The sequence below is a fragment of the Manis javanica genome, chromosome 11 (assembly GCF_040802235.1).
Source record: "Manis javanica isolate MJ-LG chromosome 11, MJ_LKY, whole genome shotgun sequence".
Lineage (NCBI taxonomy): Eukaryota > Metazoa > Chordata > Mammalia > Pholidota > Manidae > Manis > Manis javanica.
Genome location: NC_133166.1, coordinates 29,185,880 through 29,209,709, shown reverse-complemented (window position 1 = coordinate 29,209,709; position 23,830 = coordinate 29,185,880). Strand labels below are relative to the sequence as shown.

Here is a 23,830-nt window from a genome sequence, read left to right as displayed (position 1 = left end):
CTTGTTATTGAGTGGTAAGAGTTCTTTATGTATTTTGGATACTAGACCCTTATGAGATACATGGTTTACAAATATTTTATTCTATTCAATGGGTCATCTTCACTTTCTTGATGGTGTCCTTTGCAAGCACAAAAATTTTTAAATTTAATGAAGTCCACTTTTCCTGTCTCTTCTTTGGTTGCTTATGCTTTTTTGGTATCCTAAGAAACCATTACCTAATCCAAGGTCACAAAGATTTATATCTATTTTCTTCTAAAAGTTTTATAGTTTTAGCTCTTAAATTTAGATCTTTAATCCATTTTGAGTTAATTTTTAAAATTTGATATGGTGTGAGGTTGTGGGTCCAACTTCATTCCTCTGCCATGTGGATATCTAGTTGTTTCCGTGCCATTTGTTGAAAGACTGGATGACTGTTAAGGCTCCTTCTGAGCCTGAAGACTGTGATGCCTTGTATAGTACTCTGGTTTCTGTTATTGTCTGAACAGGTGAACAGTCAAGATTTCATGTGATAGCCATCTTTTTCCCAGGAATTTGTGTCTAAAAATGGAATTGCCATTAGTTTTTTATCAGCTGCTTCTAGACTTCTCAGTTGCTTTCAATTTTATCCTTTCACTTTGCTGATACTGGCTTTCTTCTGGTCTTGACAGCTCAGTTTTCTTTTCTTCCTCTTTTTGTATAAATTCTGCCAGTCTTTTTGGCCAGGGAATCGTTCACTCACTTAATTTTAATTAGCTTTGTCATTAGGTAGCTTAGTTTATTCTCAAGCCTAACTAGAGTCTAATAACAGTTCCTCCTGACTGCCACCAACAACTGGAATTTAATGTGTGAAAAACATGTACTGAGTCATCCCCTTACCATAAGCCCTCCCAGTCTTTTCATTGTCTTCTTTTAATACCTTAAACACCTGAACTTGGAGTTTTCTGACCCCCTCCTCCATTAGCTCTATATTCTGTTTAACATTAAATGCTGCTGATCATTACATGGTAAGAGCCCTGGGATCTGTCCTCTCCTTTTTATAGCTGTAGCCAGCACCTCAGGCCCTTGCATCTCAGAGCTAGATTACTGCCACCTTGCTGACTTCCCAGACACTAGTTTCACTCTGTGATAGGCTCTATGTTCAACTGCTAGATTAATCCCCCTCCAACACTCTTCTCATTAAGTCATTTTCTGGATTCTAGACCCACAGTAATATAAATAATTTTTTATTTATACACTACAGGTTACCTCCACTTCAAATTTATACACTACAGGTTACCTCCACTTTCCTCTCCTTATCTCTTGTTACTTCACTAAATGGAGCCAAACCAATTTGGTGGTTAGCCTTATTTATTCTTTGTTCTTATTTCCTTGTTCTTACCTCTTTCATTGCACACATTCGTCTTTCCTCCTGGTGTGCCTTTACTTCTCTTCTGTTGTAAGTCTCATTCCCTTCAGTGATTGATCGCGTTTGAGTCCTCTTTTTTGTTGTTGTTGTTCTTGCATTCTTTCAACACTTAGAACTTTGTCCAGTAATAAGGTCTGTGGTACCCTGCCCTTTTTGTTGTTTGTTTTGGATATACCACTTTCTTAAAGCATTGTTCTGTGTGGCAACTATTGCTTCTATTTCATTTATGGCTTTCCTCCTTTCTTACCAATACCAACAACACAGAGTTCTGAACATAACAACCTCCAATAAATCTTGCTGACAGATCTATATAAGTTTTTTGGGGATATATGTAATGTTTAGCATCACCATCATTATTCAATTTTAGAAATGCAAAATAATGCCTTCTGTGCCATTACCTAATTTTAATTTTTTATTTGTTTTATGCCAAGTTTTGATGATACTGTTCTCAGTACCGTAAAATGAAGTTCAACAATATATTACTACATACTAAATCTAGTTTATTGAACAGTAGCCATCTGTTCATCTGATATGTTCAATAAACTAGATTTAGTATTTATAGTAATATATATTGTTGAACTTCAGATCTCTCAAGAGAAAGGTTAGCTTCTTGTTTGCTGGCAAGGCATTTTTTTTGAAAGTGCATTATAGTCTTAAATCTAGAACTCACTGTTTAATATATTAAGATCCATGACAATTTAATAGCAACATATTCACCAGCATCCAGAATAAGAAGTGGTGACCTGATTTCCTTCTTCTGTCTGAAGCTGCTTCTGTCTGTGTTTCTGTTGCAGACCTACTCTTAAAAAGTACTTCTTCCCATAATTTCATGTCGTTCAAAGTTAGTATCAGGAAAGAAAGGAGGATTGTTGGAGTGGAGTTGGCTAGGTCAGGATACAAGGCAGAGTCAGCTCCTACACCCAGTAGCTAGCTGTCTTTCCTCCCTGCCTGCTGCCCACCTTCTTTCTTATCTCGGGAGTAAACTTGACTTGATGATTATCCTCAGTTCATAGCACCTCATTAACATCATCAGTGCAAGGTTCCTTTCTTGCTGTGTTCTTTTTAACCTTTTATATTACATCCACATGTCCATTCCCTTCCCTATTACATGCATCCACTCTCATGTGTTTATGTCCTTATAACTATATGTTTGCTTGAAAGATATGCAGTATAATTATAGTGTCTTCAGCTTACATAATGGTATTTGCTTATATTTTTTACTCAATACTGTGCTTTGTAAGATGTATTCATATTGCTTTAGGTACACCTAAAGTGTGATTTCTAAAAGCTAGATAGAATTCTGTGTTTTTTATTCTTCCAGTTATGAAAACCAGTTATTTCAGGCTCCCTACTACATCATCATCACAGTGAACATTCTAACACAGCAAACATTCTCACACTCTTGCCCACAATGAGAGAGTTCCTGCCTCTCTACATTTTTGCCAACCCTTGCTATTATCCACCATTCTAATTTTTGCCCTTCTAATAGGTATAGACAGTGCTATCTCATTGTTTTAATTTGTATTTTACTGATTAGTTTTATTTGAACTTGATCATCTTTTTATATACTTGTTAGTCATTTAAGCTTCTCTATGAAGTCCCCTGCTCTTATCTTTTGACCATATTTCTACTGGGTTTCCTGTGATGTTCATATCAAATTGTAGTTAATTCCTTGTCTATTCTAGATGTTGCAAAACCTATTCCTTTTCTTTCATCTATCTTTTGTTCACAGTATTCTTTGTTGAACAGAAATCCATAATTTTGTTGTTAAATCCAACAGTTTTGTACCACATAGTTTACATTTTTAGAGTCTTATTTATGAAGTCTTTCTGGTCTATACTGTTTTCTCCCTGTGTTTTTTCCATACAAGCCTGTTTACACAGTGTTTTGATGGTTTCTTTCCTTTTTTTCCGAACCTGTGACTCTCAGGAGGCTTGACAGTTGATGTTAATGTTTAGCTGCTTCTGATGGAGGAAAAAATGCAAGAAAATTGATGTAACCTACTTTCTCTAAGCCCTGCACTTCCACATTCACAGGACCCTGTGATCCTGTTTGTACTACCTGAATCCTGTCTGCTCAGCTATGGTTGATTGGAAAGGAATGCACACCTACTTAAGTTGAGTATTCAGAATTTCTCTCCAAGGAATTTAGAATCAGGGCCAGTCTCTGCTGGCTTCTTGAAAGACATGCAAATTGTGGGGATTTGGGGTGACCGTCTTCTTGCATGTTCACAAAGAGGCTAAAGAAGTGGTCAACAGAGAGACAGAGTAAAAAGTCTTATGGCCCCATAGAGAAGGAGAAAGGCTGAGATATACAATGTGAGAATAGCTATCCTTGATCCTGATGGCTTTCCAGTTTCCGGTTCTTTTCTCTTCTGAGACCAGATTGCATTTCCTTATCTGTATTAGTTAGGGGTGGCTAACTGCTATAACAGACTCCAGAGTATATAATAGCCCTAACAAAATAGATTTATTTCTTACTCACATGAACAGATCCATGGTTCTAAGTTGGTGGAGTGGCAGCAGTGGAGGGTACTGTGCTACACAGTTGTTATTCAGGAACCCAGATTAATGGATGCTCTGCCATTTTCATCATGTGACTTCCAAGGTCTCCCTATGAGTCAGTCAGCATCCAACCTGCAGAGGGGAAATGAGTGTTGAGTTGAATACATGGAGCAGCTTTACAGGCCAGGCCTTCAACTAGCACAAATCACTCACATTCCTTTGGCTGAAACTCTTTCATATGGTCACATTTAACTGTATGGGAAGCTGAAAAAATGCTGTCTAGATGTGGACCCAAAAGGAAAATAAAATGGATTTGGTGAACGACTAGACAATTGCCACATAATATTTATTATCTGTGTGATACTTCTAGATCCTTACAATTAAGTCCCTGTTTTTCCTTAACTTGTTTGAGTTGGCTTCTGTTATTTGTATCTCAATGCATGAAGTGTTTTCAGAATAGCCATGTTTAAAATAGTATAAAAAATAAAGACTGGTTAATTTTTTTTTTCCTCAGGAAAGTTGGGTCGCTTTCCACCTATGATGCATCATCAGCAGGCACCCTCAGCTGGCCACAGTCCTGGGGCTCGTTTCCAGAGGTCACACCTTGCAGAGGCATTTGCAAAGGCCAAAGGATCAGGTGGAGGATCTGGAGGAGGAGGTAGTGGAAGGGGCCTGGTAGGGCAGATTATTCCGATCTACGGTTTTGGGATTTTCTTATATATATTGTACCTTCTATTTAAGGTAAGTGGAATCATCTTGATCATATTACATCAGTGAAAATCTAACATCACAATAAAAATCATTGTTGGCATTAAAACTTTTTATAGTTCATAACCATTCTTCAAATCCATCTCTCTTTAAACCTTGCTTCCACTTACTGAGGTACTTAGGAAAGCTGTTATCTCAGTTTTACAGAAGAGAAAGTCTTTGCTCAGAGCTTAAACTGCTTAAATGATTTGCCCCAAAATTAACAACTAAAAACATAGAACTAGGCCTTGAACCTGGATCTTTTCTTTCCTAATCCAGTGAGCAATAAAATTCACAGCCCCTCCTCACCAGTTTTTTTTTTTTTGACTGGGCATCTTTGCAAGTTGAAAAGGCATAAAGATGTTCAAAGAACTTTATTAGGGTTGGTGCAGTGATATCCAGGTGGCCACTGGGAGGCCAAATAATAACTGTACCAACACTATTTTGTGCTTCTTTACCCCCTACAAGTATGAGATGCTGTTTTTAACATCATCTACAGTAATTCTCCTGAAACAAAACTGCCATGTCCTGAAGCTAAGCCTGATATATCCTGGCTCTGGTGAGACATAGTTTGGGTCCTTTTAAAGTAGACTCCCAAGTAAGTTCCACCTCCATGCTGCTTCACCTGGACATGAGCCTAGGCACTGTGGAGTAGAGTCAGGAGCCACATTCTACATCATTTTTGGAGATCTTAGATATTTACTTTGCCCCTCTAACTAGAGTAAGAGGTGAGTGCCTTCTTGCCCAGGAATTCTGCAGGCAGAGTGAGTTGAGTCTATAAGAATGCTCCTGGGGGCTGTCCATCCCATTGTAGATGAGCATGGGCAAAGCAGATGGCCTGTAGAGAATTTTGAAAATTTTTTACTTGGAAATCTACTGGGTGTTTTGTTTTTGTTTTTGTTTTTGTTTTTTTGCGATGTTTCTCTAATGTTGCCATTTTGTTTGATTTCTGACTTTTGTCTCCCAACCTTTTTTTTCTTCATTTAATATGAGGGGTTCCATGACTTTGAGGTTCTAAGCTGCTGTTGATGTCCTCTACCTCCTTCAATTCTCAGCTTTCAAAGGGGAAAACCACTGCAGAAGATCAGAAATGCTCTACTACCACAGCTGGAAACAACCACAGGAAAATTAGTAAGTGCCCCTTCTCAGCATATTCACAGGTATCACTGTCAGACAGCTATAATACAGCCAGAAGGACAGTTTGGGGATTTGTCTTAAAAGCGTTTCTTAAAACTTGCTCCAAACTAATTTGATGCCGTTTTCACGTTGGCTCTGGGAATTCTCAAGTTTCCATTCTAATGTTGGGCTTTTAAGGGAAATATAATTATAGAAAGTACAAAACAACTTGGTCACTTTTTTGTAAACTAGCCAATTAATATTCACATTTGGAATGAGTTACTTCTTACTTCCAGACTTCAGAATGTTGGAGGAAATATCTTTATTTTGTAGACGGGAAAACTGAGGCAGAGATCAAATTATTGGCAAAGTCATTTATTAGATCTAGGGACAGAGTTTAACACTTATGACTCATCAAATATTGGTCATGAAATATTGACTAACTACAATATTCTGTGTTCTCTGGGGAAATAAAATGTAACAGTATGGCCCTTCCCTGTAAGAATTAATAGTGTAGGATGGATGTCAGGAAGAATAACTTGTGAAAAATTTACTACCTAAAAAGAAGGGTGTTGGCAAAAGCCTTACAGAAAATCACATCTTGCTGGCTGGCTGTGGAGGAAGGCCTTTCAGATCGATGGCATGGCTTGAGTAAGACATAGCCTGACTGACAGAGGGCAGCTGTAGGAAAGAAGACTTGAAGAGTTAGGTGGGTTAAGCTGCATTGTTGCAGGCCTTGGTGGCCAAACTGTTTATTGTGTGGATAATGAAGTCGCATCAGAAGTTTTTAAAAGAAAGCAGCCAATGAAGGGAAGCTGAGCATTGATGCATCTGCTCTCAGCCATAACTGCTTCTTGGATTTACTCCAGATTCTATGGAAATAGATGCCCCCAGTCACATTCTGCATCCTTTTTAGAAAATATTAAATATGTAAAGAATCCTGTAAGAAAGCTGCTCTGTTTTTAATTGAGATAGTGTCTAACCAACAATGGTGCTGAATGCATCAGTAAAATTTTTAAAAGATTTGTGGACTCTTTAAAGATTAGCAAATTCCATATTGTCATATAATGCATTTAAAACAGATAAAATGAGTTCCTAAGAGCAGCTGTTTTATAATGTTATAAAAGTTATATTAGCTTCTTACCCTTCAACATTGAATCATTCAGAAATAAAAAATAACCTAAGCATTTATGTGGCACACAGTCCTCTAGACACTTCACAGATGTTAACTGCATGCATAAGAATTAAAAGGCCTTTGAAAGAATAAGTTTTACAATGACTCTTCATATATAGCTGGGTAGAAGGGTACTCAGGTTGGAAACAGAAGAACTGGATTATCTGTGTAATGAACATTTTATTTTGCTACTGCCTTAAAGTTCATTTCATGTACTGATTGAGTGATATATTTTTTCTGTTCTATTTTTAGGCTCTTAATGTGGTTTGAATAGATAGATATTCCCCCTATTACTTTGTTGAGAAAACTACTACTGGGAGGCAGGGTTATACAATTTCTGCTCAAATGATGGGGGTAGAACCTTGGGTAGAGAGGTCTCAGCCCTCGTTCAAAAATTCTTCTATTGAGGAAGCATAACATTTAAACTATTATCTTCCAGTACATTTTCAAACCCTAAGTGAAGGTGAAATATTCCTCATTTCAGGGTCTTAACTCTTCTAAGACTACCTTACAGGTTTGGCACTTTATCCTCAAGTATCATTTGGATTAGAAAGGATATGTTTATCTTCTCCATTTCTTCTTGAGTAACTGTATAGGGGTATGTTTTTCACTCCTAAGTATTTTCTTTAGCTGTATTTCTGTGTGTAAGAGTGATTTGTTCATCACTCAATAAACATGTATCCTTTAGACCTCAGCACCCAGACATCAGTACCCTTTGTGTCCTGATTAGATTAGCTGGAGAGACTGTCTCTTCTTTGAGTCTCAGAATCAGCTGCATTATTGTAGAAAGTCACATCTAGCCCTGTTTCAGAAAAGAGCTTAGGGAGTTGTGTATGATGGTTCTTAGATTGATGCTTATTTTTCAGCCAATTTTGAGCTTGTTCAACTGCAAGAAAAACTGAAGGAGACAGAAGAAGCCATGGAAAAATTAATCAACAGAGTGGGACCTAATGGTGAGAGGTAGGCTTTCACATAATAGGAGTAAGACTATTTCCCATTTAGAGACTCAATTCAAAATTTTGCTTTTCCACTTACTTTCATTTTACCTAATTGTCAACTTATTTGTTACACATTATTTATCACTTATCATTTCCATTTTCATACTATCAGGCAATCTCAGCTTTCAAAACCATATGTTCAGTATTGTGTACACTATTGTGAAAGTGAGTAAATTTGTGAGCAAATCCTGCAGGATGAAATAACTAGGTTTTAAGGAAGACAGTGTCCTCACTGTCTAAAAGCGCAATTTTAAGTAAAACCAGATTATTAAATATTGTGCTTTCTGAGACAAAATGAGAAAAGAGAGCAAGTATGATCAGATTGGACTTTTACATTTTATATTGACTCTGCAAGAATAGAATTATCATGTGATGTAGGTGTTAGGAGCTAAACCAGCCCTTAGGATGCTCCACAGGGAAGACACTCTTGCTATAGATTTGGCCGAGGATCTGAAAAGGTGGCTTCAAGAGGTTGATGGAGTGGGCAACAACTAAGAAAATACGGGTGTAGGAAGGCCAGGGAGGAAAAGTGAGAACGTGAGATGGGGACCAAGGGACTAGGTTTCAGCTAGGCTTTCTGACAAGACTGCAAGAGCTAGGGGTGAGCAGCAACATTCTGTGCAGGAAGATGTGTTGGGAAGTCCCTCCTGTAGCCCCGTGGACTCTTTGTCCCAGAAAGCTGCTACCCCACCTTGGCCTCTTCTGTTTGCCATCCTTGGTGGTACTAGTGCCCCGTACCCTTTTCTGTGCTCCCTGGTTCCAGCTTGCCCACCTTTGCCTGGATAGGAGCAAAGTGAATGTCCTCAAGAGTACAGCCTCTTGGCTTGGCTCTTTCCTGCAAGGTCTACAGTGCTGTGGAAAGGATGTATGAATCGGTTAAGAAAGTACAGCGACTATCCCCCAAAGTGGTAGAGATATGTGTTCATGTCTATACATGAGTTTATCTTGTGGGTATGTAATAATATTTGATATTTATTGAGCACTCACTAAGAACCAAGCTCAGAACTAAATGCTTTATATAGATTATCTAAAGTGTGTGTGTGACTACACCAATTTGTGCAACTATACTTTTCTGATCTTTTCTGCCCTTGCCTTGTACCATGCACAGTCTGGGTTGAGAACTACCAGGCTTTCACAGACCCTCATGCCTCAAAAAATGTCTGTGCTCTGTTTCATTTGAAGCCCCAGGCCACATCTGAGGGCCAAGCAAACTGCAGATGAATGCCTGTGGGCCGGGCCTCCCACTGAGAAACAGCATGAGGGTATTTTCACACTCATGCTAGCTGCTCTTCAGACTCCTTTAGCTCAAGTCCAGTAACCCCACCATTCAGCCCATGCATACTGTCTGCCTGTTGCCCAAGCCAGGTGCACAACTGTATGACCCTTAACTACTGTTGGTCCTCTTAGTGCCAGGATTACTTGTCCATGTTTCATGTGCAAGGACAGAGGAGTTGTCCCTACCCTGTAGCTGGAGTTGTGCCATCTCATTCTTTCTGGGTCCACAGATCCTAGCTCAGAATGTTTAGTCCTTGTAAGATGCTGAGGTGTGGACTCCTTGACAGCATAATGATTCCAGCCTGCCATGTGGCACAAGTTGTGTAAAACACTTTCCACAGCACCTCTCAGGAACCTGGGGAGCAGCTCCTCTTCCACTGAAGAGAGCACAGCTTATGGCTGTCTTTCCCAAATCTCTTGTTTTTCCAGTCCTTAAAGATGCTGGGTTAGGGAGTGTCAGAGAGAACGTCATATCTTTTATCCTTACAGGCAGACCCTGTGGGACTTGCACCTTCAAAAGTGCAAGGGCTAGGTAGCCCTATGTTTAACATTTCTTTTTTATACAGTTGGTGCTTGAACAATGTGGGGGTTAGGGGTACTGACCCCCACATGCAATCAAAAATCCTAATATGACTTTTGACTTTTCAACACTTAACAACTAATAGCCTACTGCTGACCAGAAACCATACTAATAATATAAACAGTGGATTAACACATACTTTGTATATGTATAAAGTAAGGTAGAGAGAAGAAAATGTTTTTCAGATTGTTGCAAATCTCCAAAAAACTTTCCAACATACTTACTGAAAAAAATCCTCACATAAGTGGTTCTTGTGGTGTTCCAGTATCAACTCTATCATTTAACCATAGTTACTGTGGCATTTGTTCTCCTACAAGTTTCTGCTTCTATGATTATTAGAAAAGTCCAAAATATTTCAGTATTTTTTTCTGTGAGATCAAGATTTTATCACATCTCCAGGTTTCTTGAGGTCAAGGAAAGGATGGGTTTAAGACACAGATGACTTGTTCACTTACAGCCTTCTAAGTTCTTTTATATAATATTCACTCCATAGCTTAGATTCTGCTTAAAATTCCAGAAATAAGCAGTTTCTGAAACTTCACCTTAATGCTTATGTAAGAATCAAAATATGGGAAAGGTTTTTAATATTATCTAATAAACTTTTCAGACAGCTTTCACCTGTGAGTGACAGGCATCTGTACATGTTTAAAATATTAAGCCTCCTGGAAGGTTGTTACTATGTCATGTTATGTCTGATATTAAGCACAATATCCAGTTCAAGGACATGAAGACTAAGGAAAGGATCTAGGAATCAGAATTGAGGCTTCCTCATTTCTGTCCTTATGATCAGCAAGACTTCCTTCCTGGAGCAGCGATTGTTAACGATGCATCTCATGGAAGCATGGCATGGTCTGAGAGGAGCAGGAAGGGGACAGCCTCAGGTAGGAAGTAGCCTTGGCAGGCGTGATGAGTATATATATGGGACTATAGATTTCTGGCATGCATTGCTGGGATTTAAATTCTTTGAGACAGACTTAGTCTATTTTGTTCAGTGTGTTTACATAGAAGGTACCAAGCCAGTACTTACTGTTGAATAGTAATAGATACTCACTTTTGACATAAACATTTATACATATGTTATCATGGTAGAGAGTAAATCATGGCTGTTCCCTGTTGATCCTTCTCTTTATTTCCTGACCTCTATATTCATAGGTACCTACCCTATCCTCATAAATGATAAATATCTCTTGAATGAATGAATGAATAAATGGAACTCATTGTCTACCTGTAACTGAAACTATTCTACCTTTAATCTTTCCCCATCTCAACAAATGGCTCCATCTACTTAGTTGCCCAAAGCAGAAATTAGATGTCATCCTCAATTCACCTTTCACTTCCCATATTTCTTCCATCGCCATGTATTGTTATGTCTTCCTAACTAGTAGATCTGTCCCCCTGCAAAAGGGTCTAAGCTCTACCTGGGCCAGGATTATCCTTCCTATTTCCAGAGCCTTCCGCTGGTCACTGGTGGGCTCTGTAAAGGTACTAGTTGAAATGGCAGAGTGAGTGAGCAAATGAATGAATGTGCTTTTGACATCGGTCATGTGGTTTCTTTTTCTCTAATTTTGCCTCCCTTCAATTCACTTTCTATTTTCCAAACAGATGGATTATGTCTTTTGTTTTAACCTTTCAACCTGAACAGGTCCTGGTGCTTTTGATGAAGTGCAGAATCTTTAGCATGGCTTATTACATGGGCCTGGGTGACGTGGCCCTGCATACCTCTGTTGCTTTCTGTTTTCCACAACTATCTTTCTGTCTGTGGTCCAGCACATTGACTACTTGCTCTTCTCTAAAATACATGGTCACTTTTGCTTCTAGGACTTTGCATATACTTTTTTCTTTCGCTTGGGTGCCCCCCTAACCCCCACTTATTTAACTCTTACATGTCTCATAGGTCTCAACTTAGGTGTCATTTCCTCTGAGAGGCCTTCTCTAGTTAGGTGTTCCTCCTGTGTGCTCCCCTGCCACCTAGGTTTGCTGAATATTGTAAGTATCATGTTAGTTTCTGAGCTTCTGTTTACTTTTCTGTCTAGTACCTTCTTGAGAATAGGGAATTTTCATTGTTCAAATTTGTATTCCCAGTGCTGGCACATTGGCAGTACCAGTGCATGTTGAATGAGGTAGGTATAAAGAAAGTACTTTAAAGCAGGCAATTTCAACAAGAAGAAAATCTTCTTTGGTACCTATTTTGATTTGCTCTCTGCAGCCCTATGTGGTTGTCAGTGGCAGGTATTATTTCCTCAATAAGGCACTGCATCTCAGAGAGAGAAAGTGAGCTCTAGGAATATGTATTAACTTTCTCTGGCTACTGTAACAAATTACTTCAAACTTAGTGCCTTAAAACAGCAACACACATTATCCTAGAGTTCTGAGTGTTAGAGGTCTTACCCTGGGCTAAAAGAAGGTGTTGGCAGGACTGTATTCTCTTCTAGAGGCAAATTCATTTCCTTGCCTTTTTTAGAATTTAGAAGCTGCTCACATTCTTTAGCTCATGGACCCTTTCCTTCATCTTCTAAAGCCAGCAACAGTGGGTTGAGACCTTCTCACATCATATTACTCTGACCTCTTCTACTTTTAAGGAGCTTACAGTGTACATTGTGCCTTCCCAGATAATCCAGGACAATCCCTCTATTTTAAGGCCAGCCAGTGTGCAGCCTTAATTCCAGGTGCAATCATAAGTCCCCTTACATAAGGTAACATCATTATAGGTTCCATAGATAGGATGTGTACACCTTTGGGGAGTACAGAGGGACATTATTCTGTCTACCACATAAGGTCTTATTCCAAAGGGAGAATTTGAATAAACCTTAAAGGATGGAAATATTTCTTCAGGCAGAGTTTGAGGAAAAAATGTTTCGAGAGACAGGGTAGCACAAACAGCAAACAGGGTGAGGGAGTCAATTCATGTTTTTGGAATATCAAGTGGTCTTAAGTAACTGGAGTAGAGTACATTGGGGCTGGGAAAAATGGGTAGGGAAATAAATAATAGGAGAAAAAACTAGAAAAGTAAACCGGGGCCAGACTGGGAAGTAGACTGAGAAGTTTGCAATTCCTTTTCTTTATAGTGGGGTGCCTCTGAAGGCTTTTGAGGAGAAATGACATGACCTGCTTGCTGTGTTTTAGAAAAATAACTCTTATAGTGATAGGTAGAGTGGCTCCTTGCTAGGTTATTGGAGAAAGTTCTAGCAAAAGGTAATAAATAGGCTAGTGAGATTGGAAAAGAAGGGCTAAATTAAGGGGACCTGATGGAGGAAAAGAAAATCACAGGTTGTATCAGGATTCCTTGGTTATAAGCAGCCAACTCTGGGTAGCAGAAATTTGGAAGGGGGTGGCAGAATGTATCAGAAGAATATGGGGTAGCTCACAATGTCAAGGAATAGCTGAAGATCCAGGTTTCAGGAAGAGTGGGAATGAGAGCAGCTCTGAAAGTACATGGGGCAGGAACAAATGTACCATCTCTTCAAGGACTGCTGCTGGGATGAATTAACATGGTAAGTTTTCAGATCAGTCTTCACTGATCCAGTTTCAGGAAAGAACAGTTGGCCCAACCTGGGTCCTGTATATGTCACTGAATCAGTCATGATAGCCAAGGTGATGGAATGTGATGACTGGCCATGGGCTTTATGGCCACCCTTGCAGGAGAGGTGAGGGGATGGGTAGCTTCATCCTGACCTTTGCACTGAGAGCAGAAGAAGGGTTACGTTCCCCAAAGAATAACTATATAAGAGCAATGAAGGAGAAGAAAGGGATAAAAAATTGAGTTGGAGATTTACAGCACAAACTTGATGGAAAATGATGGCATCAACCAAGATTAAAAACACAGAAGAGGAGAAAGAAGATACAGCTTTGGCATAGGAATCATGAGTTTAGCCTTGAATTTGGTTGAGGTGACATCAGAACATCCATGTACACATGATACAAAGCAGCAATAGGAGATTTGGGTATTGAGATTAGGACAAAGGACACACGTGTGGAAGTCATTTGGCTGGAGGTAAGAGGTTAAAGGCCTTGGGAAAAAATGACATCAGCAAGTCCTTGAGGCACATAATACTGTGTGGCAGTAGCCTACAGCCTTTTGTTGGTCTGGGTTCTGTTGTAATCATGAATGCTGTGGTAAGAAACTTTCATTTTCTCTGTGCTCTTGGATTCAGAACTTGATTCCTGTGGGTTTCTATCATTCAAAAGTCTGAGGTTATCTCCCAGCTTGACATTTTATTTTTGTAGCATTTTGAAGTCTCTCCTAACCTGCCTATTCATGTAGCTGCTCATAATCCTGGGCCAACTAGAACTTGGTTTTGAAGGGTGAATTTAAGGTTAACTTCATTAAAATGGCAAGGCCTCCCAAGTAGAAATGCCCAGAAGATAACTAGAATGAAGAGACTGGCCTTTGTGTGATAAGTCAAGATGAGCAGTAGTTTGGGTATCATCCATTTAGAGGTGATGGTTTAATCTGTGACAGTAGGTCAGCTTCTTGAGGGCATGCTGTAAGAATGGAGGAATGACAGTCCAAGGATTGTGCCTCCAGGAAAAGCATGTTTTAGGAGGTAGGAGGAGGAAAGTGAGCCCCAGGACACAGGGGATGGTTAAAGAAGCAGGAGGAATACAAATGTCTCAATAGGTAAGGGAGGAGAGGATGGGCCACAGCACAGAGAAGTTAAGGAGAATGAAATGTGAGAAAAATGACTTTTGTATTTAAGAGTTAAGTGGTCATTGATGATGTTTCACAATTTTGGTAAAATGATGGAGTAGAAGCCAGATTTCAGGGAGATAGGAGAAAATGGGATGGTAGGATGGGGACCAATCAGAGTAACATGGATTTATTGAGCATTTACAATGTTCGTGGAACTGTGTCTACGCTGTTGTGGACTTATCATTGCCTTCCAGGAGTATCACACCAAGTTGAGACAATGAGAAATCCATGAAAATGTTAATTGGTTTTAATTCAGAAGACGTAAGGTGGGCTGTGATTAACTGCCTAGTGCATGATATGGACATGTAAGTCCGGGGAGAGGAAATCCTGGGGCAAAATACCTCTAAAAATCAAAATCAATCAAAGGGAGAAATAAAGTTTAAATTCTGCTTATTGCTCACAAGCTGCAGTCCTGGGCCATCTCTCTTTCCTGCTCCAGCAGAAGCAAAACCGGCCCTTCCCCTTACCTCTCAGGTACAGATAAGCCCTCCATTGCCCAGGTAATTACCCATCAGTAGGGAGATAAAATTCTCTCCACCCTGAGGAATGATGCAAGTGCACTAAAGCCATACTTCTTTCCACCTCTGAATGCCTTTTGATACGCAGATGTACTAAAGCTGGGTGAAATATTCTGGAAATGTTACAGTTTTACTCACAGACAATATGAGTACACTTGTTCAGAGATAAAAGAGGCCACTTTAGCTTGGAATTCTCTGAGATATCTTCTCTTGTCTGTTTCTGCTTCTCCTAACCTAGCCATCCCTTTTTATATTAAGGGTTTTGATTGTCCATGAGTCAGGAAACAGTGTCAAGCCCATTTCATTCAGAATGCACTGCATCCAGCCTAGAAAAGTGACCTGTGCAGCCTGAGGGTAAGAGCTTTGTGAAAAGCACATAGGCTCTTTTAGCTGGGGGTTACGTAGCTGTACCTAAAGCCCCCTGTAAAGTAGGTTTTTATAATAGGAGGAATGAGGGGTTATGTAGAGCAGATGAGCAGTTTCAGGGAGTCAGGACTCCTGTACTGATGGGAAGTGCAGAGCCATTAGAGGCCTGTTAAGTGTAAGATTTTAGCTGAATGTGGGACAGGCTTCTTCTGTTGAGGGTTTGAGACCATTTAGTGTGGAAGAAGTGCAGCTCATGGTGCTTTTGTTCTCCTCCCACTGAGATCTGGGGAAATGTTGCACCTCCATTGTCCTTAGTACAATCTTAACTTTGGAGGGGGAAACTATTACTTTTTCTCTGTTGGTCATTAAGACTCAAGTTTGTTAGGCTTAGCATAAAAAGGGAATGCAGGCTTGGGACTGGCTGATGAGAAAGTGGCCCCTCCATGAGGCTGGTATAAAATGTGTCTTTTCCCATCACGAGTGTTACAGATGACTTCCAGTTCTTCAGGTTTTTAAGAGGAGAATAAGTAGCCTCTATTAAATCCTGCCACTAGATAAAACTGATTCCAAAGCACACAGTTCTCAGTCTTCTGAGTAGGGTCTTCTCTGCTAGTGATGTGATACAGTGCTTCCCTCTCATAGAAAATAGCCATACCATTATCCTTGAACCTCAACTCATTTTTGCAGACATTTACTAAGAACCACCCAGCTTAGTTGTGACTTAAACCCAGGTTTTCTTAACTGTGGAACTTGAGCACTGTGCTTTAAGAATTGCACTGAATGCTATCAGAAATCAGGAGACTTTAATTTTAAAGTGCTAACATTAACTAGCAGTAGAAATAAATGTAAAATTTCCCTCCTATGGGCCTCAGTTTCCCCAGTATATCTCTCGTCTAGATGGTTTTGTCAGAATGATCTAGCTCTGAAATTTGAGGATGTATCTTTATTTCTGCACAAGTGATTCTAGGGTTGGCTTAGTAGCATATTTTTCCCTAGTTGAGGCTAATGGCCCAGCACATTTTCTTTTGATGACTTTGCTTCAGAGAAAAGTGGTTTGTAGTAAGTGTAGTAATATTAGGAATGGTAAAATTGCTTGGAGATGAAAGAATCAGGGCAGAGAGTATACTGAAAGAACACTGAACTGAAAGCTAAGATATCTGGGTTCCAGTCCCAGTATTGATGTTACATCACTGTGGGACCTTGGGTAATCACTTGATCGCTTCTGGACCTTAGTTTTCCCACTTACAAAATCAAAGCAGTTACCAGTTATGCAATTCCAGGATCAACTCTTAGAATAATTTTCTGCTGTTGTTGGACTCCTAGTCTAGGATCCAGAAAGATGAGAGTGATGATGATGTTCATTGCCTAGGAGTATTTAACCAGTAAATGGCTGGATTATTTGATATTTCTAAGCAGAGCACAGACCATGACTCCTGACCAAGAAAAACGGTTGCTGCATCAGCTCCGAGAAATCACCAGAGTCATGAAAGAAGGAAAATTCAGTGACAAACCCACTCCAGAGAAAGAAGCTGAGGAGGCCCCTTACATGGAGGACTGGGAAGGTAAACAATGTCTTATTTTTTTGTTAGCCCAGAACAGAGATCTTACAAAAAAAAAAAAAATCAGCCTTATTACTCAAGTATAAAGTATATATAAGAAAATTCAGAAATTTTAAGTGTGCAGTAAGATGAGTTTTAACAAATGCATAGAGTTGTGTAATTACACTACAGTGATGATATAGAACATTGCTATCATCTCAGGAAGTTCTCTCCCTTTTTCTGCTAATCCCTTCATTCTGCCCCTGGCAACCACTGAACTGCTTTCTGTCCCTATAGTTTTACCTTTTCTATATAAATGGATCATACTGCACATGTTCTTTTGTTTCAGGTTTCTTTGATTTAGGGTAATGATTTTGAAAGTCATGTGTTGACTGTATCAGTAGTTTTTTTTTTTTTTTTCTGAGTAGTAGTCTGTTGTATGAATATACCATAATTTGTTTCCCATTCACTATTTAGGAACATTTGGGTTGTTTCCAGCTTTGAGCAATTGTGAATCAAGTTACTATGAACTTTTGCATACAAGTCTTTGGATATATGTATTTCTTTTGCATATAAACCTAGGAAGGAGATTTTAAGGTTTCATGGTAAATGTATGTCCAACTTTATTAGAAGCTGTCTACCTGCTTTCCAAAGTGGCTCTGTTATTTTGCCTTCCCACAAGCAGTGTATGAGAATTGTAGTTACTCCACATCCTTGATTAACAGTTGGTATTGTCAGTCTTTTTAATTTTAGCCATTCTAGTTAATGTGTAGTGGTGTCTCAATTGTGACTTTTAATTTGCATTTAATGACGTTGAACATTTTTTTCATGTGCTTATTTTCCATGTGTATATCATTGGTAAAGTGTTCATATTGTTTGCCAGTTTTTAAATTGGGTTGGTTGTGTTCTTACTGGGTTTCAATAGTTCTTTATATATTCTAAATATAAGTTCTTTATCAATTATGTAGTTTGAAAATATTTTCTCCTAATCTAAGGCTTGCTTTTTTATTTTCTTAGCAGCATCTTTCAAAGAGCAGAAGTTTTTTTAATTTTGATGTTCAGTTTATCATTTTTTTCTTTTGTGATTCACGTTTCTTTTGTGTTTTAGACATCTCTGCCTAATCCAGGATTTGCCTACCGTCTGTGTTTTCTTCTAGAAATGTGATGTTTTTAGCTCTTGCATTTAGGCCCATGATCCATTTTGAGTTAGTTTTTATGTATGGTGTGAGATGTCAGGACTGAGATTATTTTTTTTCCATATTGATGTCCAGTTGTTCAGCTTATTTTGTTATATTTACCTGGCATGTTGGTTGAAAACCAGTTGACCATGTGTATGTGTGTTTATTCTGGACTCTCTGTATTCTGTTTCTTGGAGCTATATGTCTGTAGACCAGTACCACAATGTCCTTATCAATGTGTCTTTATAAAAAGACTTGAAGTCAGGTAGTACAGTTCTTCTTTTTATTTCAAAATTATTGTGGTTATTCTAGATCCTTCACATTTTCATATAAATTTAGAATCAGTGCGTCAGTTTCTACAAAAAAGCCTGATGGGTTTTTGATGACATTACATTATCTTGAGATCAATTTGGAAGAATTGACAACATAAAAATATTGCATCTTCTAATCAGTGAATATTATATATCTCACGATTTATTTAGATCTTTAATTTCCCAGCAATGTTTTATAGTTTTCAGTGTATAGGTCTTGTACCTGTTTGGTAAATTTATCCATAAGTAGTTCATATTTTTTGAAGATAAAACTGGTATTTAAATTTTTAATTGGTTATTGCTACTCATATGGAAATACAATTTATTTCTGTATTCTGACCTTGTATCCTACAACTTCCCTAAACACACTTAGTTCTAGTAGGGGTTTGTTTTGTTTTTCAGATTTCTTAGGATTAAATTTCATAGAATTTTCTTTATAGACAATCAAATTGCAACTAAAGATAGTTTTACTTCTTCCTTTCCACTTTATATGTATTACTATTTTTCTTGCCTTATTGCACCTGAATCAAGCTACTGTATGCTGGAAACTCCAGCACAAAAGAGCACACATCTTGACTTCCTGATATTAGGAGGAAAGCACTCACATATTAGTGTCAGTGAGCTGCTGGTTTTTCACAGATGCTCTTCTTCAGGTTGAGGAAACTTCCTTCTAGTCCTGTTTTGCTGAGAGTTTTTAATTATTAATGAGTGTTGAATTTTTGTGAATGTTTTTTATTAATCAACTGAGATCATATTTTCCTGTTTTAGTCTGTTAATATGATGAATTACATTGATTTTTGAATGTTTAAACAACTTTACATTCCTGGGATAAACTCTACTGTATCTATGGCTAGATTCAATACAGACTTTTTATTTTTGTGTTTATGAGGGAAATTAGTCTCTGGTTTTCCTTTCCTGAAATCTCTTTTGTTTTGATTTCAGAATAATACTGGCTTGATAAAATGAATTGGGTTTTGTTCCTTCTTTTCTTCTTTTCTGGAAGAGTTGTATAGAATTGCTAGTATTTCTTCTGTAAATGTTACATGGAATTCTCCAGTGAAACCATCTGAACCTGGAATTTTCTTTTCTTTTTAAATCAAAGTATAGCTGACATACAATATTTTATTATTTTCAGGTGTGCAACAGAATGATTCTACATAAACATACAAAATTATCACCATAATGTCTAGTTACCGTCTGTCACCACACAAAGTTATTACAGTATTATTGACTGTATTTCATATGCTGTACTTTTTATCCCTGTAACTTACTTTTTTTATAGCTGGAAGTTTGTATTGTAAGACCCAATGGCCTTATTCCAGTCTGCGCTTCCCCCCAGTGAGGAGACGAAGGCCACGGCAGATCCATGCAACAAGCAAGAGGTTTATTATTATTCCAGCTAGCTGGGGTCCAAGTGTCTGCCCGACACAGCAGGTTTCAACAAGGACCCCGAGCACTCAAAGCCAAGGGTTTATATAGCATTTTCAAAGCACTTAACTCATAGTAATTTCCCACAGCTACACATTATTCTTGCAAGACATACATCCTGGGGTTAGGCAGGAGCAAGATAAGACCACTCCTCAATTGTCAGGGCGATTCCGCACGATAAGCTTGGTATGTAGGATTTACTGACCAAGGCTAGCTGACCAGGGGTCACCACTGCCTGATTCCGGTGCTCATGATTGATTAACTTGTTTTTCAAAGCCTTACCCAGTTCCTGTTTTTCTTTTTAAGTCACACACACTCAGAAAATGGCTTCTTGGCCCTTAAGATGGCTACTCTTATGCTAACCTATTTCTATTCTTACAGTATCTCTTAATCCCCTTCACCTGTTTTGCCCATTCCTGCATCCTCCTTCTCTGTGGCAACCGTTAGTTCTCTGTATTTGAGTCTGTTTTCAGTCTTGTCTTTTCTTTGTTCATTGCTTTGTTTTTTAGATCCACATATAAATGAAATCATACAGTATTTTTCTTTTTCTGCCTGCCTTATTTTACTGAGCATAATACACTCTAGGTCCAGCCATTCACTTATTCATGGGCACTTAGGTTGCTTCTATATCTTAACTATTGTAAATAATGCTGTAGTGAATATAGGGGAGCATGTGTCTTTTTGAGTAGTGTTTTCATTTTCTTCAGATAACTACCCAAAAGTGGAATTGCTGGTTCATGGGATTTCTGTTTTTAATTTTTTAAGGAACCTTTGTACTGTTTATAGTGGCTGCACCAACATACATTCCCCCTAACAGTACATGAAGGTTCCCTTTTCTCCACGTCCTCCATAACACTTGTTATTTCTTGTCTTTTTGATACTCAGGGCTTGGAGTTTTCTTTGTGGTAAGACTTATATAACTATGAGTTGAATTTCTTTAACAGATAAGATGCCCAGGTCGGAATTCAGCTTAAAAGCATGAAGAATTCCCTCTGAAGACCTCTGGAGCTCTTTCTCTGTGAAGCTCCTTTCTTTCTAGTACTCTGCTCTGTAAATCCTAGCTGCCCTGGCCTCCCTGAACACTGATAACGTGTTCCCAACTCACTGAGACTACTGGGCTCTCGTTCCCTTTTTGCAGAGTTCATATTACACTACCTATTATGTCATGCCTGAAATTGGTGCTTCATATGGTTCATTCAGTTTCCTAGATGAGTCCCCATGCTTCTTTATTGCCAGAGCAGAAGTAAGAGCCTACACATTTAATAGCAAAATAATTCCAGATATACTAATTACTTAAGGATGGAACAGAGGAACCTTAAAAACTAGAAAAAATGGTTGTGAATATGTACTAGCCCATTAGCAGGAAAGGACTCCTTGAGCTTAGAAGCCATGCAGGATCCATTCATTTAAAAAAGACAAGAAAAAAAACTCTCAGAAGAATAGTAATAGAGGAAACAGTAATTTCCTCAACCTGATAAAGAGAATTTATAAAAACCTACAGCTAGTGTTACATTTCATGGTGAAATATGAATGCTTTCCCCCCTAAGATTGGGAGCAGGCAAGGATGACTACTTTTACTTGCCAGAGTGCTGCAAGTTATAGGTAGGTCAGTAAGGCAAGCAAAGGAAATAAAAGGCATGTAGATCAAAATGGAAGAAATAAAACTGTCCCTATTTGCAGATTACATAATTGCCTATGTAGAAAACCCCAAGGAATATATTTTTAAAACTCCTAGACTAATAAGTGAGTTCATCAAGGTTGTAGGATACAAGATAGACATAAAAAATTGATTGTATTTCTGTACACTGGCAGGGAACACACAAACCAGGTTTAAGGCAATCCCTATCAAAATCTGAGCAACATTCTTTTTGTAAATACAGACAAGATTATTCTAAAATATGTATGGAAAGGCAGAGGAAATATAATAGCTAAGCAATTTTGAAAAAAGAGAAAGTGTGAGAAATCAGTCTACCTGATTCCAAAACTTATTACATAGCTGCAGTAATCAAGACTGTGGTATTGGTGTAGGAGAATAGACACAGATCAAAGGAACAGGACGCAAACCCAGAAATAGAGCCACACAAATATGTGTAACTGATTTTGACAAAGGTGCAGAAGCAGTTCAACAGAGGAAAGACAGCCCTTTCAACAACAGATGTTGCTGGAGCAGGTGGGTATCCATAGCAAAGCAAACAACTGCAACCCAAGTTCAATATATTATACAAAAACTAACTAAAAATGGTCACAGACTTAAATGTAAATTGTAAAACCATAAAACTTTTAGAAAAAAATAGAATCTTTGGGATCTAGGGGAGTTCTTAGACTTGACATCAGAAGCACAATTCATAAAAGGAAAAATTGATAAAATAGACTTCTATCAAAATTAAAAACTTCTGCTCTACAAAAGACCCTGTTAAACAGATGATGAAAAGACAAGCTACACAGTAGGAGAAAGTATTTGCAAATCACATACACAGCAGAGGACTTATATCTAGAGTATATAAAGGACTCTCAAAACAGTCCAGTTAGGAAATGAGCAAAAGATAATAAACAGACATTTCACCAATGAGGACATAAACATGGCAAATAAGCACATGAAAAGATGTTCAACATTATTAGCCATTAAGGAAATGCAAACTAAAATCACAATGAGGTAATGACTACACACCTATTAGAATGGCTAAAATAAAAAATAGTAACAAGACCAAATGCTGGCAAGGATGTGAAGAAACTAGTTTCCCTCAGACATTGCTGGTGGGGATGTAAAATGTTTGTCCACTCTGGAAACAGTTTGGCAGTTTCTTAAAAAACTAAACATGCGACTACTATATACCCTGGCAATTATACTCCTGGGTATTTCTCCCAGAGAAATTAAGACTTATGTTCATGTAAAACCTGTACATGAATATTTCTAGCAGCTTTATTTACAGTAGCCCCAAACTGGAAAAAAAATCCTTTGAATGGTTAAACTGTCATACTTTGATACAATGGCATACTACAAAGCAATAAAAAGGAACAGACTGTTGATACATGTAACAACCTTGATGAATTTCCAGATAATTATTACACTGAGTGGGGAATAAAAGCTAATTCCAAAAGTTTACATACTGTGTGATTCTATTTATATAACATTCTTGCAGTGGCAAAATTGTAGCGATGGAGAACAGATAGTAGTTGCCAGAGGTTAAGGAGGAAATGAGGGCAGGAGGGAATAGGTATGGCCATAAAAAGGCAACATAAAGGATCCTCGTGGTGAGAGAAATGTTCTTCATGTTGACTTATCAATATTAAAATCCTGGCTATGATGATGTAGTTTTGCAGTATGTTACATTGGGACAAACAGGATAAAGGGTACATGGGACTTCTGTATTACCTCTAACTACACGCCAATCTAAAATTATCTCAGAAATTAATTTTTAAAAAGCAGCACAAGCAATTGTAAGAGAAAGGATAGCATAGCTTGAATACATAAAACTGTTACTTTCTGTAGATCAGAGAATACCAAAGTGTTAAAGGCAACATTAAATGGAAAAAATATTTACAACAAATATGACTGAAAAAAAGTTGATAGCTTCAGTATATAAAGTTTATAACTTAGGAAACACTGATATCTTCCTATGTAAACAGTGCACAAAAGAAAAAATGCAACTAGCTATAAAACATTAAAAAAGTATCCCAGTCTCACTAGTAATTGAGGAAAATTGAAATTCCTCTTTTCCTCCAAATCTTCATTATATAATGATGTTCCCAAATAAGGTATAATCTTTTATCATATTTATATTCTACCCACCTCTTAGGTGTCGTTGAGATCATGTGGAATTTTAGTTACAAGTGATAGTAATTTTTAAAGATATTAGCCTTTTCTAAGTATTTAACAGTGGTGTTAAAATTCAACCCACATCAATAATTATTTTACATTGATAATTCTTACTAATTAATTGTTCGCCACATTCTTGTATACAGTATCTTCTTTTTTAAATTTAAATTTTTGATTAATTTTTGTGTTTGTCAGAATACTTCACT

General features: G+C 38.0%; 1 protein-coding gene across 13 annotated transcripts in view; it reads left to right on the top strand.

Moving 5' to 3' along the window:
• RIC3 (RIC3 acetylcholine receptor chaperone) overlaps positions 1 to 23,830 on the top strand; it is a 56,151-nt gene that overhangs the window by 20,771 nt on the left and 11,550 nt on the right. For 5 of the 13 annotated variants that reach the window (XR_001851778.3, XM_017651084.3, XM_017651082.3 and 2 more), the window contains exons 2-5: positions 4,403 to 4,629; positions 5,691 to 5,766; positions 7,792 to 7,885; positions 16,766 to 16,914. Coding sequence is in view for 12 of the 13 variants with exons in the window: in XM_017651084.3 (XP_017506573.3) it covers positions 4,403 to 4,629; positions 5,691 to 5,766; positions 7,792 to 7,885; positions 16,766 to 16,914 (546 nt within the window). In the remaining variant the exon portion in view is untranslated. Of the gene's footprint in view, positions 1 to 3,420; positions 3,501 to 4,402; positions 5,767 to 7,791; positions 7,886 to 16,765; positions 16,915 to 23,830 lie in introns of those variants that run through there. The other 8 variants (XM_037026337.2, XM_017651085.3, XM_017651083.3 and 5 more) reach the window with 8 other exon arrangements.